Consider the following 21,356-nt stretch of genomic DNA (forward strand, 5'->3'; position numbering starts at 1 on the left):
TCTCAGTCATGAATACATCCTTATTTGGAGGTGGTGTCCTCCATACATGTGGAAATTGCACATGGTGTGATCAAGGTATACAAGAATAATCAATTAAAAATATGCTGTTACAAAAATAATAAAGATAAAGCCATAACTGCATTAACATATTGAGAAAAGGGAGCTTTCTTAACCAAGCAAAGAAAAAAAATATTATGCAGCAATCCAAATAAAATTAATAATATTTTGGAGGCTGAAACTTAAATTTGTTATTGATCTATCCTAGGTAAAAACTAATAATAATAAAAGGCAAAAAATATTGTCAATCAATAGGAATCTTATTATAAAATTGGCCTCCTTTATATTAAGGTGACTAATTAAGCAGCACTGCTGGATGCAAATTGCTGCATAAAGTCTCAATTATGCAGTCTGAGAATCCAAGGACTTTCTTTATTTGAATAAAAATATATCTGTTTTTTTTTGTTTTTTTGTTTTTTTGCAAAAAGCTAAATCACACATTTAAATTATTTTAAGAATTACGAAAATTCACTGGATCTTCAATCCCTTAGAACTACAATTATCATGGTTCCTGATTCCAATTCATCATCCCATTCTTAATTTTTATGGATTTTTTGTGGAAGGGATAAAAAATACTTTGACACTTATTCTGTGAATAAAACTGTATTTTTCAAAATACACCAAATTTGTATTTTTGACGTACTACCTTAAATTAGGTTGTTTTTTTTTTTCAAGACCACACTGTCTTTCTATGATGAAAAAATAAAAGTTTAAAATGGGGATAAGTCCTTTTATTAGACAGTGAAAACAGATATAAAGTTTGGGTCACTTATTTTCAGCTCTTCTTCTCCACCCCCTCTCCCTCCAAAATAGTGGCTCTGAAAACGTATGCTTTAAATAAATATGTACAAATCACATTTTTATTTCTTTTAGAGGGGTGTGATTGAAAGGGTCCAGCTGCCATTTGTAACTCATATAAGAAAACTAAGCAGTGAAATGCCAGATGGTGGTCTGTATCCAGCGCCTGATCATATTGTGGAGCCATGGATTCCTCCCTATGAAGAGCGAAAGAATGAGCCAGTTGAAATTAAAAGAGCCAGGTATTTAAATGTGTTTGATATTTAGACTCCATGTGACCATGCCAAAGATTCAAATTGATAAATCAAAGGCATATCTGATATAAAAAAAAAACCTGGGCCATCTAGAACCATCATTCATCAAAACTCTAATAGAATAATAGATACTGATATCTGGAAGGCTTTATGATATGATATGATTTATTAACACTAAAAGCCCTACTGGGCCATGGTTAATACACAATACACTTAAAAAATAATAAATGAAAACACCCTTATTATAAACAAAACAAAAGTAAAATAAATCTGTAAACTCTAGAGGAAACCAACAAAGCAAGCCCTGCTGGCTTAATCAGGAGAGTTTATGATTATCAAGACTTTGAACCGCAGGGTCATGGATTCGAGCCCTACATTTGACACATTTGTTTTTCATTAAAAGGCACAAATATTGTGAATTTTCTTCTTTTTTTTGGTTGTAAGGGGTACATTTGTTGTGTTAAAGGTCGAAACCAAATTATTTTATTAAAAACAGAAATTTAAAAAAAAGTTTTCATTGTTGTCTTCTCTTTTTTTTCTTTTTTTTTTACTTTTAATAAACCATGTTTACAAAAAGAGCACAATTGGCATATTTGGTAAAAAAAATATTTTATGCTAAATTTTATATTTAATTTTTTGTTGTAACTATTTAGTTAAAAATTGTTTGTTTGGATTTTAAAAAAACCATTAATATTGTATTATATATTTAAATAGTGTGTTCATAATAAATATAAAATTTGATGCCTAAATTAAGTATTAAATACTCCACTCTCCTCAATCAGAAAATCGTCATGTGGCAATCTAATTATGTAGGTTTAATTGTGTTTCATAAGTTTTACAGTTGTTGGTAGAAGGGTGAGGCTAGAACATTAGCTTAAAAATTGCCTCATTTCCTGATTTTACCATATTTGTCAGAGCTTAGGTAGTTTTTGATCATTGGAGAGGGAGTATGTTAGCTGTGCTGCATGCCAGCACAATGTCTTGGCTAAATCAAGGTACTTCCTAAAAAAGGCAACAGGTGCTAAAACAGAGCCTAGGTAGATTTTGATCATTGGAGAGGGAGTATGTTAGCTGTGCTGCATGCCAGCACAATGTCTTGGCTAAATCAAGGTACTTCCTAGAAAAGGCAACAGGTGCTAAAACAGAGCCTAGGTAGATTTTGATCATTGGAGAGGGAGTATGTTAGCTGTGCTGCATGCCAGATAATGTCTTGGCTAAATCAAGGTACTTCCTAAAAAAGGCAACAGGTGCTAAAACAGAGCCTAGGTAGATTTTGATCATTGGAGAGGGAGTATGTTAGCTGTGCTGCATGCCAGCACAATGTCTTGGCTAAATCAAGGTACTTCCTAGAAAAGGCAACAGGTGCTAAAAAAACATCAGGCAATAGTATTCCAGTTTTCAAGCTGGATAATATTAGTAATAGTATATATATAGATAGAAGATAGTATAGTAAATTAGAGAGTATAGTATATAGTAGATGAGTAAGTAATAGTATAGTATAAAGTAATAGTGTAGCATAGAGTAGGTAGTAATAGTATTCCAGCTTTTCAAGGGGAGGGGAGTTTTGAGGAGTTTCTCCTACCTCCTCTCCTGTGCCAATTTTGAGATCAGCTTGTGCTGATCTCTATTTTTCATTTTGGACAGTAGTGGAAAATTTTAATTGCTTAATAGCCAGAAAATATGTATACCAGGTAGTTGTTTTCCTGCTTTTCTAGGGGATAGAGGTACTTCCAACAATTTTTTTATTTTTAAAAGGTGCTCTTGTACCCTCCCTCTCCCCTTGGAAAGAAAGTTTCTTCTGATTTGATTTAAAGCCCTTTTGTCTAAGATTGTTTTAAAGATAAAAACACTGTACCAAAACAAAGAATTAGATAAAAGTATTCCTTCCATGATTTCTAGGGGAAGATCACGTGAAATCACACTTTTTTTCAAAAAGTGATGAATTTGAGAATAAATTTATGTTAGTTTTTAAAGTGGGCTCTTGTCTCCTCCTCCCTTGGAGTTAGGCACTTTGATCTTCTCTGTTAACCATGACATAAAGTAGTGAAAAGAACAAGCACAAATAATTAATTTTTGGGCTAATAAAACCACAATTAATTTTCAATAATGATTCAATTTTCAATTTTTCTCCGGGGTGGGGCCCTGTCATTGGAATTTTTCATTTGGAAAAATGCCCCTGCCATTTTTCTCTCTTTGAAGGCTACCATATAAATGTGACTTCTCTATTTTCAATGGGAAAAAGCAGTAGAAAATTTGCAGGTAGAATAGAATAAGGCTTTATTTTTAAACTTTCACAAGCGTTAAATCGCCGAATATAAGTTCGTGTCACAAAAAAAGAACATAAAGTAACCTGCAACGATCACAATCAAATCAATGAAATTGTAATCAGGGACACCAAAACATTAAGAAATATAAACAGATAAAAACTTAAAAAAATAAAAAATAAAGAAATGAAAAAAATATTATAGTAGCTAACATTATGTCATATCAAATCAGGTCTTGTCATACTTTAAAGGTAAAAATCTAGAGTCATAAAACGGCATATAATATAATAAGTCATAAATCAAATTAAAAACAAAAACTAAAAAATAACAAGAGTGTCAAAAGAGTATAAAGAAGACTTCGTTAGAGGTATTGGAGGTATTAAGGTAAGTGCAGAATTGCCAAACAGGAGTTTTCCGGTGGATGGTTGCTCCCCTGACAAATATTAAATTCGGGAAGATTGCCCCTACCATACTCAGTAATCAAAAAGTTTAACCCTCTCCGTTTTTGTGCCAAATAGGTGCGAAAAAATCCTGTCATTCAGTAAATGCCAAGTAAAAAGAAGTACCTGACTTTAAACTCCTCTGTGGCAGCGTTGCCAGCCCAGAGGGAATCAGACGTCACTGGCGTTAGTCGTTTTCAGAGTGGTGTGTTCGGCGATGATTGGACCTTTGTTAGGGTCAATGTGCCGAGAGGTAAGTCGACCGTGGACCTACTTAAGGCAATGGTACTTTTCTGGAGTTAGTTGCCATGCATAATTAGTGCATGGGAACCTCCACGTGTCCATGGATATCTGGCTAGCCTCCAGAGTACCAAATGCAACTAGGCATGTTTGGGTTGGCAATTCTCCTCTTGAAACCACTCATATTGCTATGAGTGGGCCTCGGATATTTTGTCTCAAATCCTTCTTCAACCCCAGACCACCCAAGCACTACTAAAGAGAAGCAACTTCCATATAAAAGTTTTCCTGTCTATTATAAGCGTGGGGAGGCTTCCAACAAGCCTCAATGTTAAGACACACACACATTAACGGGGACAATAATCAAACCTGCGTGAATTTGGTGTGAAACGTTTTCCAGTATCAGCCTCGCTATTCTAATGCCACGTGCTGGTATAACTATGTGGCATAACCACAGAGTGTTTAAAATATTTACTTCAATTTCAGGTTGCTAGATTAATCAAAACTGTATAGCGAAATAAATAATACCTACATTTTGAAATCATTTATAGCAGTTTTTATAGCATATATGTCTTTGCTATCCTGGTTCCATTTTTAACAATCTTAATATTTAGGAACAAGGATATAATATTGTTATTATATTGAATTATTATTGAATGATTGTATTTAATTATTGTTATTATATATGAATATATATATATATATATATATATATATATATATATATATATATATATATATATATATATATATATATATATAGTGTGTATTATTGAACAAAAAACACATAATTATTTTTGGACATCAGTATTGACACAGTAACTTTGAAGTTATGATCTATTTTAAAACGTTTAGATTTTGTGTTTAAGGTTTTATTCTTTTGTTGTTAGTGCTCCGTCTTCTTGTTTTATGTAACAGATTTCAAATGAATATTTGTATTTTAATAATATTTATAGTTAATGTAATATAATATTATTTGAAAAAAACTACGTTTTCTAAAGAGTTAAAGAGGCTGAGTCACAAGTTCGAACCTTAAAATGTACAGGGATTAGGAGGCGCAGTTGGGGGGCTACCGCCCCCAAAACCCCCGCTTCCGTATATGAAAGGGGCTGTGCTCTCCTCAACACCTCGCTCTTTAAGCTAAAGTTTGACTTTCTCACAACTCTTTTTTTTAAACAATAAAAACTTTAGCGTAAAGAGCGAGGCGTTGAGGAGGGCACAGCCCCTGTCATATACGGAAACGGGGGTTTGGGGGGCGGCAGCCCCCAACTGCACCTCCTAATCCCTGTACGTTTTAAGGTTCGAACTTGTGACTCAGCCTCTTTAACTCTTTAGAAAACGTAGTTTTTTTCAAATAATTTCTGCACGTTTTTGTACAGTTTATAACTTATTATTGCTTGACTAACTGTAAGCTGATTTTTTGAGGAGTTAAAGATGGGGGGCTGCCGCCTCCCAAACCCCCCGCTTTTGAAGATTCTTATGTTAAGGCTTTTAATTCCTGAATACTCAAATCAAATGCACAGTAAGATTTTTATCAGCCGCCCCAGGCCCCATGTTATCAAAGCAGTGGAGACGTACCTGTAACCTGAAGGCCGACTGTGATGTTCTTCTGGAGACGCCTGTTGAGCTGAAGGATTTAATAGATTAGATTTAAAAAAGAAACTAAGTTTCTTTTTTAAACTTTAAATTCGATATATAAAAAAATTTCTCTGACGGAGAATCGAACTCGGATCTTCCGCCTGGCAGTCAGGAATAGCGACCACTGTACCACAGAGACATTACATTATTTTTATTCTGTGCGATGTATTTTGACGCAAGCAAACCCCCCCAACAGTTGATATTTGTTTTTTGGAAAACAGGGAAGGAGTGATCGGATTCGGCAGAAATTTTAAGGATAAGCTCCAGACCCCAGGAAAGCTCATCCTTTAGTTTTGAGCATGATCAGACAACGTTAAAGGGCGGATAGGGTGGGACAAATTAACATGGGCTCTTATAGGAAAACGAGGTTTTTCGTAAATGTAAATTCTGGGGATAATTTTTTCGGTCTGAAAATATCAAAAGGCCCTAACATGTCGAATTCCGCTTCGAATGAGTCCTCATTCACCCGGATCCGTTGCCAACTGTGGCCTGTAGGCGGGGCTGATAAAAAAAAAGAGAAATTAACTTTAAGTGGCTATATTTTGTTTTTGAAAAACAGGGAAGCAGTGATCGGATTGAGCTGAAATTTCGAGGATAAGCTCCCGGGCCCTTGAAAAGCTTAACCTCTAAATTTCAGCCCAATCGAACAACGTTAAAGGGGGGCTATGGTCGGAGGTTCGAAACTTCCAGCTCACTTTTACCCATGGAGATAAAATCGGAGGGAGGTGAAATTTTGCACGTTTCTTAGTTGGAGCTTGGACTACAAAATGCGATCACCACTGTCTCTCTGGGACCGCTAGGACCGGAAATCGCTTAACATTGTGGTGGGTCGCCTCTTTATAGAGGCACAAGTGTGCCTCCTTGATTAGAATATTTATATTTGGAAATGAACCAAAAACCTTCTTGTCCCTGGAAATGAAAAAAACTTAGAAGCGTAAGTCTTTATGGCAAGAAGTCTAATGTACAAAGGGGACTGTTTTTGGGCACAATTCCCCTCCAAATGAAAATGGGACCAAAACACTTTTTTTCATAAAGTTAAAAACATATCCTTAAGTCCGTAGGCTAAGGGGATCTTAATAGAGAACGAAAAATCAAAGAAACGTTGGCATTTTCGTTTGTTTTTTTTTTTTTTTTTTTCAATCCACCATTTTTGTCACCCAAAAGATAACTATTTACTTCCACAATTCTTTGTGGGTTTTTTTGGAAATTTTTGTGGAAATTTTGATGTTATTTCGGGACTTTATACTGGTTTCCACTAGTCTTTTTTTTCTTTATAATAAGTGACTGTATATAGTAACTCTGTAGTAACTAGCAAAAATACAGTAAAATAATATATAGCAAGTATCTATCAAACAGTTCGTGGTAACGAACTGTAAGTAAGGAGCGACCCGGCTCAATGGTAACCGAAACTCTAGAAAACGGGTTTTTGATACCAATAGATATATCAAAAGAATCAGATTTCAAAGCTGATTTCAAATATATAACTTTCATCAAGTTTAGTGCTACCCATCGAAAGTTACAATCCTGAGAAAATTCTGCTGATTTTCGAAAAAGGGGGAAAGACCCTCTAAAAATTATAGAACCTTGACGAAAATCACACCATCATATTCAGCGTATTAGAGAACCTACTGTAGAGGTTTCAAGCTCATATCTGCAAAAATGTGGAATTTTGCATTTTTTGCCAGAAGAAATATCACGGATGTGTGTTTATTTGTTTGTTTGTTTTTGTCTTTTTTTTCCCCGGGTTGATCGTATTGACCCAGTGGTCCTAGAATATCGTGGGAGGGCTCATTGGAACGGAAAATAAGAGTTCTAGTGCCCTTTTTAAGTGACCAAAAAAAATGGAGGGCAACTAGGCCCCCTCCCACGCTCATTTTTTTCCCAAAGTGACCCGATAAAAATTTTGAGATAGCCAGTTTGTTCAGCATGGTCGAAAATATTATAAAAATGTCTTTTAGGATGACTTGATCCCCCAAAGTCTACAGGGGGAGTTCTGAAATTTATGAACTTTAATCAATTTTAACATATATTATTGTTTATTGGTAAGTATACAGACTTTATCAGAGGAGATTTTTTGTGGTAGGTGGGTGAAGGAGAGGGTCGGGGGCTATATGGAAGGATTTTTCCATCAAGGAAGTTTTCATGGGGGAAGGGAAATTGCCATGAAGGGGGCGCCGGACTTGCCAGCATTATTTATTGGTTATTGGGAAGTATACAACCATTTTCAGGAAGGATTTTTTCTGGAGGGGGGGGCGAGAGGAGGGGATTACTCTGGAGAATATTTTCGTGGAGGATGTTTCTTGGGGGTACGGGACATGTCTATGCAGGGGGCGCCGGATTTCCAAGCATTATTTGAGAAACGATCAGAAGTTAAACAAAAAAAAAACAAGTTTTTTCAACTGAAATGTAAGAAGGAATATTAAAACTTAAAACGAACAGAAATTATAATGTATGTGAGGGGGTTCCCCCCCAAGACAATACCTCGCTCTTTTAGCTACAATTTTTTTTAGTGCTCTCAAAAGAGCTATCTATTTTACTTAAATCGACGTTTGTTATTAAACGGGTTCTGAATCAAAATTTTTTTTAACTTTTGCCATAAATAGAGTGATATTGACTAAGGGGGGAACCCTTTCATATACGTAATAACATATACGTAATAAAAAAAAAACAATAAAAAAACAAGCGATACGGCCCAATAGTAATCGAAACTTTTAAAAACGAAATTTTGATGTCAATAAATATATCAAAAGAATGTGTTTATAATGCTGATCCTAAATATATAAATTTTATTAAGTTTAGTATTACTCATCAAAGGCTACGAGCCTGAGAAAATTTACTTGATTTTTTAAAGAGGGGGAAACATCCCCTACTAGTGAAAGAATTTTAATGAAAATCACACCGTCAGATTCAGCGTATCACAAAACCCTATTACATAGGTTTCAAGCTCATATCTGCAAAAATCTGCTACTTTGTATTTTTTACCAGAAGAAAATATGCGAATATAGAAGTTAGTTACGCAAGTTAATTTGTAAAGACATCCATTTAGCAAAATAAAAGTAAAATTTTTATGCAAATAAAAGCTGCATTAACTAAAAAACGATCAGAAATTAAATAAAAAAACAAGTTTTTTAAACTGAAAGTAAGGAGCGACATTAAAACTTAAAACGAACAGAAATTATTCCGTATATGAAAGGGGCTGTCCCCTCCTCAACGCCTCGCTCTTTACGCTAAAGTTTGACTCTTTCTCACAACTCTTTTTTTTAAAACAATAAGAAACTTTAGCGTAAAGAGCGAGGCGTTGAGGAGAGGACAACCCCTTTCATATACAAAATAATTTCTGCTCGTTTTAAGTTTTAATGTCGCTCCTTACTTTCAGTTTAAAAAACTTGTTTTTTTATTTAATATAAATAAAAACGAATGTTGTCGAGGTCACTTATATGCATTACTACAACGTTCGTTCGATCACCAAGAAACTTTAAAAATTTGTTCTTGCGAAGATTTTTGCTTCACAATTTTTTAAACGCTCCGAAAATGTGATCTGACAAAGGAACAAATATCTTCCTTTCTTTGATTGAAAGTGATTAGATTTAAAACATTCTCTTTTTTAAATGTTATTAACTTAAAAACTTTTTCCACGAGACAATTTTTTTAAAGAAAATTAAAGAGCTTCATTAAGCCAAGGATGAGCAAAAATAAAGTCAAACAATCTTCCAAGCGTAAATCTACCACAAATCGCTGTCAATAAATAAGTGAAACTCAAAACGAACAGAAATTGCAATAAATAGCCGAGTCAAACTCAAAACGAGCAAAAATTAACATGAGTAGGGTTGATAACCCCTATGCCTTCTCAAGACCAGATCACAATTTGCGCTTTACTGAAAAAACGAACAAATGACCTTGGATTATCAGTTAAATTGACATATACTGACATTTCTTCGTTAAGCTTTTGATAATTTTTCATTTATGAAAGTAAGAAAGGTGGAAACATTTCAGACGTATTTTGTTTTCAGTAAAAGAGGCCCTAGATGGTCAATCATTTTGATCAAAAGCTTCCGTCAATCGATTGACTCAAGTATGATTGTTAGGAACCTGTTTGACGCTTGAGTCAAGCGTTGACGTTGATTGATAGAAATTTTGAACTACTCAATCATTTTGATCAAAAGCAGTGTGTTATATTAGCTTCGGTCGAGATTGAAGGGTTGATTGAAGCACACGTCCATCAATTGACGGAAACTTTTGTTCAAAATGACTGACTGTCTAGGGCCTCCTTAAAGCGCAAATTGTGTTCTGGTCTTGAGAAGTTTCTACGACAAGTCCTTCGATATGAAGTGCCCTGGTCTAAGACCAAAAAATATATATATATTGTGCCTTCATCGCTCTTTACTTAGGCAGTGCGATTGCGCTGTCTATGATACTAGTTTTCGGGTTTTCAAAACGAAACTGCACCTTTTCTAAGTTTGTTCATTCAACTCAAAATCTTTGAATGGTCTTTCTTGCTGATTTCGGGACAGGAAAAAATTTCTCTCCCCCTCCCCCCTAGATGTTGAAGAAATATATCTTTTGTATCTTCATTAAAAATAAAATTTTTAAAATCCGTGTCCATATTACTTTTTTCTAGAATTGGTGACTGTGGTAGTAGAAAAGATGGTCACTTTTTGTGTTCAAGGTGAAAATTTTGATGTTAGTGGGAATAATATTTCAAGCGATGAATGTTAGCAAAGCTTCATTTATTTTAGAATAGAGATGAAATATTACAAAATGAAGATGTAGAAATTGATGAGACACTAGTTACTTTCCAAATCTAAAGATTTTTTTTTCAGTACTTTTCTGTCAAACTCTTAACTTTAGCTTTTAATTAGCTCTTAACTTTAACTTTTAAACTCTTAACTTTAGCTTAAAATTAGCTTTTCTTTCATTTTTAAAAGCGAAAACAAAAAAGCTCAATATTTTTAATTGTAATCTTTTAATTGAGTACGCTTATGGATAAGTTAGAATGTCATGAATTTAATCATTGACTTAGATGGAATTTTTAATTTGAAAGTAAATTAGAACAAAATTTAGATTAGAATTAGATCTAAAGTAAATTTAGTTAAATTACAGTTTAAATTAGAGCTAAAATTGAATGCTTTTACGGAAAAACTAGAATGTAATTAATAGAATTACAAACATAATTAATAATTTTGATTTGAAATTAAATTATAACAAAATTTAGTTTGAAATTAGAATTAAATAATTTTTGAGACCACACTGGCTAATCATGATAAAACATAAAATCGCGAAGAAAGGAAGAAAACGAGGATAATTAACAGCAAGTGAAAAAATTGAAAAATTACGCAAATATTTCGGTCAAGACCTCCGCTTGGCCGTCCTCAGTGCAGAATAAAACTGATAAAAAAAATAAAAAACCAAACTTTAGATTATTATTTCCATATTATTTCTACTTAGATATTATTTTCAGTTAGATTATTGTCACAGATTCTATTTGATTGTACAATATAATTTTGTGGGTGTATGTAAGAACGATCAGAATATAATACTTTCATCATCAATGGGACTTAGAAAAGTTTCTCCAGTGTCTCTATTGAGAGCTACCTTTTGGTGAATGTGCTTTTTTTTATTTCAACTGCCTCCCTGAAAACTTGAGTGAGACCTTTAACGGGGCAATAATGGAGGTTTCTTCAAACAAAATGAAATGATGTGGACTGTCATACACATGTTGAGCCAAGGCGGAATCAAAAACCTCAGGCCTTTGGCGCAGCCTCATGGCCTTGTCGATTGAGGACCTATGTTCAGATAACCTCTCCCCCAATTGCTGTTGGGTACTATCAGCATAAAAACAGCCACAAGAACAAGGAATTCTATTTGGTTGGTTTGCATTTTTCCTCCAACCACTCTCCCTGCATAAATAGAGGAGTTGTTGTTTCTTTGGTTGACCGAGTAATAAGAATATGCTCGGAGCCTCACATAGTCTCAGAATTGAACTATATTAAGGAAATTTTGTTCTGCAATGGCTATCCTATAGAATTACTTGAAACCATTATAGACAAAAGACGAAAAAAGGCAGAAAAGAATGCATCAAATCCACAAACCCCAATAGATATCGTCCCCTTGGTGGATGATAAGAAACTTTTCACTGTTCTACCCTACATTCCAAAATTGAGTGACAAACTGAAAAGAATCCTAAAAAACGTAAGCTCAATGTCACCTTTAGAAATTTAAATACTATACAGAGCTTTTTCAACAGCGGCAAAGATAAAACCAGTCCCATTCTGGGTAGTGGTGTTTATAGAATTCCTTGTTGTTATGGCTGTTTTTATGTTAGCAGAACCCAACAGCAATTGGGGGAGAGGTTATCTGGACATAAGTCCTCAATCGACAAGGCCATGAGGCTGCGTCAAAGGCCTGAGGTTTTTGATTCCGCCTTGGCTCAACATGTGTATGACAGTCTACATCATTTCATTTTGTTTGACGAAACCTCCATTGTTGCCCCCGCTAAAGGTCTCACGCAAGTTTTCAGGGAGGCAGTTGAAATAAAAAAGCACATTCACCAAAAGGTAGCTCTCAATAGAGACACTGGAGAAAATTTTCTAAGTCCCATTTATGATGAAATTATTAATTCTGATCGTTTTTACATACATCCACAAAATTATATTGTGCAATCAAATAGAATCTCTGTTAATAATTTAACTAGAAAGCGATTAGCCTTTAAGAGTGCTTTACGTAAAATTAAATTGTAAAATGCCATTTAGACTTGTGTTTTTTATTCAGTGTGTTTTTTTATTTGCATAATTTTTCAATTTTTTCACTGGCTGTTAATTGTCCTCGTTTTCTTCCTTTCTTTGGGATTTTAGGTTTAGTGGAATAAGAATATAATGAATTAAATTATCTACGTAACTAGAATTTTCAATTAGAACTCAATTATTGAGCTAAAATTGAATGTGCTTATGGATAGATTAGAATATAATGAATTAATTATCAACGCTGTTATAATTTTTAATTAGAAAGTAAATTAAAACAAATTTTAGCTTAGGATTAGATCTAAAATAAATTTAATTAAATTAGAACTAAAATTAGAGCTAAAATTGAATGTGTTTATGGATAAATTAGAATATAATGAATTGAATTACCAACGTAATTAGAATTTTAATTAGAAAGTAAATTAGAGCCAAGTTTAGATTAGAATTAGATTTTAATTAAAATAGAACTTAATTTTAGAACTAAAATTAGCAAGATAATAAATTGAAATATTTCAATGTGTTCCCTCACTTAATATATGTATTTTAATTTCAGGCTGTTATACCAGTCTCGAAAGCGAGGAATGCTAGAGAATTGTCTTCTTCTAAGTACATTTGCAAAGAAATTTTTACACTCGATGACACCCCTGCAGTTGGATCAGTATGATCGATTGATCAACCTTCCCTCTAATGACTGGGACATTTATAACTGGTCCGTTGGTAAGTTATTGAATATCAATTCGAACTCATAAAGAAACTGGACTTCGTTCATGTGTAAAATCACCCATAAATCTAAATTCAGAAGTAAAATTTTTGCTGGATTGGATAGAAGTAACTCCTGTGTATTTTGACTTGAAACTCTATTCTATTTTCATTTGCGATTTCTTTTCATTATTTGTATTAATTTCATTAATTTTTAGCTTCTTTTCTAATTTTCTTGCGCCAAATAAAGTGTATTGCTTTGCGCCGAGTTTGGAATTTAAGCTCATTCACCAACTATAACTTGTTCTGGATTAGATAGGACCAACTCTTGTATGTTTGGATTAACATTTTTCTATTTTTGTTTGTTTCATTCGTCCTTTCTTTGTTTAAGTCTTGTGTATCAGATTATTTTGAACTTTAATTCTTCTTTAATTTACATTGTCTTTTTGTTCTTCGGGTTTCTTCTTTCCTTTTCTGTTTTTATCTCGTTTCCTTTTACCTCGTCTCCTTTTTTAAGTCTTGTGTATCGCATTAGTTTGAATTTTCATTCTCCTTTAATTTGTGTTGTCATTTAGTTCTTTGGGTTTCTTGTTTCTTTTTCTTTTTTTCTTTGGAAGCACGTATTGTTTTAGCTTTGCTAGATGATTGTCAAAGATTGTCCTTTTTGGTCAACCCTCTTGGGCTAGAAGGAAAGTAGATCGTCCTCGGTTGAGGTGGGAGGATATTGCAAGGAAAAATTTAAGGAAAATGGAAACTTCTTGGGAGTATATAAAGAGGGAAGCTTTGAATACATTGGGTTGGAGGAGGAGCATTCGTAGCTGTGTTGGTCTCAGGTGCTTTGGTGAGTTGTTATTAGTAGTAATAGCATATACCAACATGTTTTTCCAAGTTCTCTCGACTTTTCTGAACCAAACCAATGTTCACTGAGATCAGATTAGTGAAGGCAAGTGCATATCCAAGTTTTTTGTTTGAGGGGAGGGGGAGTACAAAAATCTTGAAAAAAACGTATCAAAAGTTTGTTTGTGTGCATTTTTGTTCCGTTATTACGAATTGAACTAAAATTGCAGGGGGGGTCAAATCCGGTACCCCCTCCCTCCCCCTGATACGGCTTTATGAAGAAGTTTCACCAAGTATGTTCAAAAAGTAGGGATCTTCATGGATTAAAGCATACAAAATAAAAAGTTCAAAGGGATTTCCAACAATGATTTTTAGGAACTGCCATACAAAAGGATATGCCATTTTGACAACCTTGGTGTAAATAGTGTACTACTTACTTGTACTTGCAGCGCGAATCAAGCGTTTCCATTGCCCAGCACCAAGAATCTTCGAAACTTGTTTGGACCATGTACTGCGTTCTCCTGCCAGCTGCTCTGCAAGTTGGGTTTTCCATCTGTGTCCAAATTTTCTGAACCTCTTGATAGGTTCAAGATCTGCTTTAGCCAGGTTCCAGCAGGTACTCGGATGGCTTCCATAATACATGGCTCAATCATTTCAGTCGGCGTTCTTTGATTGCGAAGGCAACGTTTCTGTTGATGCCACATATTCGTCGTGTATCCACGTTTAATATGCGGTCACACAGGTTTATTCTGAGGACACTTCGTAGACAGCTATCCTCGAATATCTTGAGTACATTTTCATGCAGTTGCTTCACCAATCAAGTTTCGCTTCCGTGAAGAAGGACGGTTCGAACCGAAGTCATGTAGATTCGGACTCTAGTTTGTACACTAATTTCACGCCGGTTCCACAATGGTTTTTTGAGGGAAGCAAAAACCGTCTGTGCTTTCTGCAATCGCTGTTGAATATCGGCGTCTGAAGATCCATCAGTACAAATCTGGGAGCCAAGGTATGTGAAGCTGTTAGCCTGATCCAACTGCTCTAGGTTTACAGTTAGCGAAAAAGGATTAGTGTAGTTTATTGCCATAAACTTGTCTTCCCTGTACTGACTTTCAGGCCAATGCCACCTGCCCATGTCATTACACCATCAAGCATAGTTTGGGCTTTCTTTGTGTTTGAGAGGATTCCGACATCATCAGCGTATTCAAGGTCTTCAACTGAAAGTTTCCGTCCAATCTAAACTCGTGGATGAAAAGACTCGTTGCATTTTTAAGCACCCAGTCAATACGCAGTTGAACAGAGTCGGAGACAAGACGCAGTCCTTTTTTAATCCTAACTCAACCAGGAGTTCTTCGGTATGTTTTCCGTAAACTCGAACTCGGTTCACTAATTTTTCATAGTACGCCTTAAGCAGTTCGACCCATTTCAGGCACATTCCGTCATTTTCTAGAATTTTCCAAAGTTTTTGGCGAGTGATCGATTCGAAGGTGGCATAGTTTCACTTGATTTAGTTCAAGATGCCTTGAAAGCTCCAACTTAATATCCTTAGCCGTTCCTTACATATCGCAGACACGTCCTTTTGACAACCTGGATGCACATGGTATGTTCTGGTTTAGCTTAACATGCCCTGGAAGTTCTAACTTAGTATCCTTTGTTGTTCTTTAGATAATGCATATCCACCCTTTTGACAACCTGGATGAGTATTGTGTCTTTTCATTTAGTCTAATATGGCCTGAAGCTTTTACTTAATATCCTTAGCCGTTCTTTAAATATTGTAGATTCGCCATTTGACAATATGATGTACATGGTGTGCTTTCATTCAGTTCAACATGTCCCAAAAGTTTTAACTTAATACCCTTAGTAGTTCTGAGATTTTACAGATACACCCTTTTGACAACTTGGACGCGCATTTTGTCTTTTGATTCGGTCTAAATTCCCTTGGTTTTAGAGAATCTTAAAGAGAAAATATTATGCCGAGACAGATAATTGGGCAAAACTACATCTTCAATGATAATTAATATATCTTTTCAACGAGTTTAGGAAACTGAAATGATATTAATTTTTGCCGTTGGTAAGGTTTTGATTTTAATTAAAAACTATTAGTTCCATCAATAGTGCAAGCCTTATTTGTCAAAACTAGAAAAATTTAGTAAGTAAGTTTGAGTTTTGATTTATTGAAATATGAATTTATATCAAACGATGTGAATCCAACCTAAGATCTTCTGAAAGTGGGTTGATTAAGAATTTAATTTGTTTTGATTTTTTATATATAAAGTCGTATCTTTTCACAACAAAGTGAATTTTAAAACTAACAAGACTTTTGAAAAATGATTTGATTGGCCAAAATTTAACCAATAGCAATTTGCCAAGGTTTCTTAGGTGATTTGGCAAGTCATTTGCTAGTTCAAATAGCTTTTTGGAAGGGAGGAGGGGGCGTTGAGGAGGGTACTTTGCTTTCTGGCATAGACGACTTCTCCGACAAAGACATTTGCTGCTCAGGAAGTGAAGGTGCTGAAGGAAACTGATTGACAGATAAAAGCCCAAAGTTTTTGGGACGGTTCTTTTGAATTATTTTCAATATAAGAGGATAACACCAAAAAGCCCCAAGCACACGATATCAAACCACGAATATAATTTTTCACAAAAAAAGAAAAAAAATGTCCAATAGAATATAAAAACAACAAAATATCTTGAAGGGTTCTAGTAACAAAACTATTATTATCAATTACCAAAATCACAAGTAAGAAATGGGGCCCGATCAGCCTCTCTGTGGTAGCCTATATGTCCGGTCAAGATTTTTGGAGGTCGCTATCTTAATATATCATCTTAATATCATTCCGGACAAAACAAAATCTGGTAACTTTTCTGAAACCGTTCGTAATTATTATGTTTTGCATCTTTTGAATTATTAAAATATAAGCATCTTGCAATGTTCTCAAAACTTTAAAATACATAGTGTTTGATAAAATAATGATAAAACTTAAAATAAGAAGTATTAATATAATGGCAATATATAGAAACTGAGCAATGAAGATGGTAAAGCCGTTCTTTAGATATTGCAGATACGCCCTTTAGACAAACTAGATGTACATAATTTGTTCTGGTTTAGCTCAACATGTCCGAAAAGCTATAATTTAATATCCTTAGCCGTTCTGTATATATTGCAGGTACGCCCTTTTGACAAAGACAATATTGTATATTTATTTAACCATAACAACAATTTAAATGCAAAAATTAATATGATTCACCCAAAACCAAACGGTTTACGCGGGTTAATCAGGAAAAATATAACATTATTTAAATTCACTATAATAAGGAAGAAAGAAAAAAAATTTATAAAATAATGCTATGGGGACAACAACTACATACCATGTCCATACTATGGGGTCACACTCACCAACCAATAAACAATTGCAACTTAATTTGAATCGAGTCAAATCTCTTCCAAAACAAACAAAGCCAAAATTCACATTTACTTAATAGTTTTTCTTTCAATTTTCCTTTAAAATCATTTTCTGTCTTCTTCATTTGATTTTCCAAGTTTTTTCATAATTTTACACCCTTTATAATAAAAGAAAACGTGGACCTGGCAGACACTGCAGGTGGAGTATAATAATCATACTTACCCCTAGCATTGTTGTTATGTATATAAACTATAAAATAATCAGTAATCGGAGCAATAGAATAATCAGAATAAATCCATCAGCTATAAAATAAATCTTTAAAACAGTCCAGCAGCAGGCTCATATTGTATTTATAAATAAACACTAATATACAAAAATAATAGTAATTTTTTTTTACTTGAATCTTCACGACTATCCAAGGCCGCACCCACGGGGGTAGGGAGTTTATAACCCCCCGCCCCCCCCTGAAATGTTTTTCTGGCTCGTAAAAACGTAACAAAAATGGATATAAACAAATTTGTCCTGCGTTTTTTGAAGGTTTTTTGTATACCCCCCCCCCAAAAAAAAATCCTGGGTACGGCCTTGTGACTATCTGTATTATTTTCATTTTCATAATCATATTATCGGATGAGGGTCATTTCGGGCCTTTGAGGGACGAGGGCTGCTTTTGAGTTTTCAGTCTTTGTTTGAGTCTTAGTTGAAATCTAAGACTCAAAACAAGCAGAAATTGGCGTAAGCTAATTAATGAAGCCAAAAACAAACAAAAATTACTAATAACAATGAAGCCAAATTTAAAACGAACAGAAAATGCTGAAGTAATTCCGGTGATACAAACTCCCAAAGAGGCTAGAGTGTCAGTTCTTCTTATCTGAAAAATAAAATAGCTTTAACAATTTTTTTCTGTTTGATTCTAAAAAAAAATCAAAGGACGCCTAAAATCAAATCCCTAAGTAAAATACACCTAATAGGCTTAAATAAAATCATAAAATACACGTAAATAAAATCACAAATCCTAAATAAATAAAATCACATTATAAATAAATAGAGTCACATATATATAAATAAATCAGTAAAATCACATCCTAAATAATAAAAATCACGTCCCAAATAAAAAAAAATACATCCCTAAATAAATGAAATCCCCTGAATTAAAAGAAAAAAAATACAGCTAAATAAAATCACATCTAAACTAGAATAGCTTTAACAGTTTTTCTGTTTGATTCTAAAAAAAAATCAAAATGCACCTGAAATCAAATTCTTTAAAAAGCAAAGCACACCTAAAATCTCTAAAATGATTCCTTCATTTTGATATAGCTCTAAATTCTTTTGTTTACAGCTGACCAGCAGAAACACATGCATGATAAACCAAAGCAAAATGGAAGGAAAAACATACTTTTTCACCTAAAACTGCCGCATTTTGAGACATGTCTTCTGATCGGCACTTTGTGGCCCTCTGGTCAATATTTTGGGTACTTGCCATCCTCCAAGAGTATAATTGTCTTTGTTTTTTATTGAATTTCACTTAAATTTCGGGGTGATATTTCCTATATTAATGATATAAAGTCTAATAATATAACAAAAATAATATAATTATTTCTGTTAATTATCATAAATAATAATCATGATGAATAATTATTATAATAATGCATAGTAAATTAATATATGTAAATGATAAAAATAACTACTAAATAATAACAAGGATATATAATAATTTTTAAATAGAATCAAAATTGTGTAATAAAAAATATAAAAGTGAAAAATAATAATACAATAAACAACAATATAAAATATTTCTCATTTGTTGATTCAATTTTTAAATTATGTTTTTACTTTTAGGGGTGAAACCTACTCCTGAAGAATTCGAGACAGAAGTAATGGATATGCTAAAAGAGCATGTGAAGAACAAAGACAGGCAACAGCGATTGATAATGCCTGAATTATAATTTTCAGTGTAACCTTTAACGTTTTAGAAATGTCGTTGGATGATGGTTATCTATGTAATGAAAGTAGATTTATTTTAGTAAAATGCGTCTTGTTTTTTTTCTGACTCATTTGCTCTGGCAGTTCTTCTTTCAAACTAATCTTTTTCTTACCTTTTCTTGTGATGCACTAGGTCCAGCGTTGCCAGTCCTTAAACGACACGCCATGCGGACAATCTAACCTATGGGATCAATGTATATTAATGTATATTAAATATATCAAATAATGTATATTATGTATATTAAATTGTATATTAAATAATGTATATTAAACAATGTATATTAAATAATGTATATTAAAAGTCAAAACTCCTCGGACCTAGTATTGAAAAAGGGTTATTTGCAAAGACGTATTCGTGATTTTTGTTCGGGGGAGGGGGGTGGGTACAAAAAAATTACCAAGCGCATCAAAAATTTGTCTATATGTATTTGTGTTACTATTTTACGAAACAGACAAAATTACAGGGGGGCCCGATAAAACCCACCTGGATACGGCCTTGGTTATGTGGCCTCTTGCCAGAGTAACATTCACAGCCTGTATTCTTACACTTGGCCCCGCCTTATCAATTAATCCATTACGTTTCGTGTGTTTTATTTGATTTTTAATTCTTATAAATTGATGAATTTCCTTTTCAAAGACAAACTTATATTGTTTGTCTTTTCAGGTAGAAATAGTTCAGTTATTAGCTCTTTTTCATGATAAGAGCTGTGTTGCCACGTCTTCGAAATATTAAAAGCATCTGTGTAAATTAGTTTCGCCTAAAAAAAAAGGTAAAGAATACGGCATTAGACTTTACAGTCCCTACCTTTGGTGCTGATCTCCGTTTCTTGGCCTTTCAGCCAGGAGGTGCAATGGGGGGTTGGGGGCCAACCATCCTGTGCTTTCGCATACCATCCTGTTTACCTTCCCCAGATTCCTCCAGGTGTCCATTTGGAGGTGGGTCGACTCTGGCTGAGCTTACAGATTCACGCCACTGACCCCTTTCCCAAACCAAATAATTAGATACACCAGGATTCGAAACCTCGTCCTCTCGGACAAAGAATCCTAAATCCAGCGCACCAATCCACTCGGCTATGACTTTCGCCTAAACTGGTTGAAAACCCCAAAATGTATCTTTCAGTCTCTTTGTTTGGCTCTCCCTTAAATTTGTCTTTTAGCAAAACGCCTTTTGAGTCACCACAATCCACTTACTATGTTTGCCCCTTAGGGTTGTGGCTGTTCACTAATCTTTACGACAGTTGAGGAATTTTGCACTTGTCTTGCCCTTGTTTTTTACTTTGTTTTGACCTTGCATCGACTTGCCCTTGTTTTTGACTTTGTTTTGACCTTGCATTGACTTGTCCTTGTTTTTTACTTTGTTTTGACCTTGCATTGACTTGCCCTTGTTTTTGACTTTGTTTTGACCTTGCATTGACTTGCCCTTGTTTTTTACTTTGTTTTGACCTTGCATTGACTTGCCCTTGTTTTTGACTTTGTTTTGACCTTGCATTGACTTGCCCTTGTTTTTGCGCTAGCACTAAAAATAGGTGAATAGCGTAAAAAAATGGTAAGAAAAATCTGGAAAGTAAAAAAGATTTTGACAATCTTTAGATTTTGCGGATAATTTTGTACAGAAACTTGAAATTTGACTGATTCATAGCCATGTTAAAAACTTTGGCAGCTGATAATTAGGAGTCAAAATTATTCAACCTTCAAAACTCAAAAGTGTCTCAGCTCGAATTGACTCTACAAGCTGCTTTAACTAACCATTGCATAACCAAATAACTGTAATTTTTGTATATTTTTTTCATTTTCGAATCCCTTCGCCTACTGATTTGAACATGAAAACATTGTTTGCGTTCTGCTAAAACGTGACAACAATAAGACAGGTTTTGAAACTTCGAAATTGGCTTGTTGGATCTTAAAAACAGAAAAAAAAAAATCAGATTGCTTGAGATGGTTAAAAGCTTGACTTTATAACAAGAATAAATGTCTTGAGAATAGAAAGTAAAAGAGACAAAAATAATTAACGACA

The 21,356-nt window shown here is 34.1% G+C and overlaps 1 protein-coding gene across 1 annotated transcript; it reads left to right on the forward strand.

The window, feature by feature from the left end:
• The first annotated feature begins 934 nt into the window (after window positions 1-934).
• On the forward strand, window positions 935-19,401 carry LOC148940972 (succinate dehydrogenase assembly factor 2, mitochondrial). Its single transcript, XM_089104887.1, has 3 exons — window positions 935-1,097; window positions 12,979-13,142; window positions 19,199-19,401. The coding sequence occupies exons 1-3, from the start codon at window positions 994-996 to the stop codon at window positions 19,303-19,305; spliced, it is 375 nt and encodes a 124-aa protein (XP_088961013.1). The 5' UTR covers window positions 935-993; the 3' UTR covers window positions 19,306-19,401.
• The last annotated feature ends 1,955 nt before the right edge of the window (window positions 19,402-21,356 follow it).

This window comes from Artemia sp. Qi Xiang Cuo, chromosome 19 (genome assembly GCF_049724085.1).
Source record: "Artemia sp. Qi Xiang Cuo chromosome 19, ASM4972408v1, whole genome shotgun sequence".
Classification (NCBI taxonomy): Eukaryota; Metazoa; Arthropoda; class Branchiopoda; order Anostraca; family Artemiidae; genus Artemia; species Artemia sp. Qi Xiang Cuo.

What these genes read in the sequence shown, in the direction of transcription:
- LOC148940972 (XM_089104887.1), top strand. Translation starts at nt 994, where the DNA reads ATGCCAGATGGTGGTCTGTATCCAGCGCCTGATCATATTGTGGAGCCA. An exon ending in GTTGAAATTAAAAGAGCCAG is followed by an intron (nt 1,098 to 12,978) that starts GTATTTAAATGT and finishes TTTTAATTTCAG; the next exon opens with GCTGTTATACCAGTCTCGAA. An exon ending in CATTTATAACTGGTCCGTTG is followed by an intron (nt 13,143 to 19,198) that starts GTAAGTTATTGA and finishes TTTTACTTTTAG; the next exon opens with GGGTGAAACCTACTCCTGAA.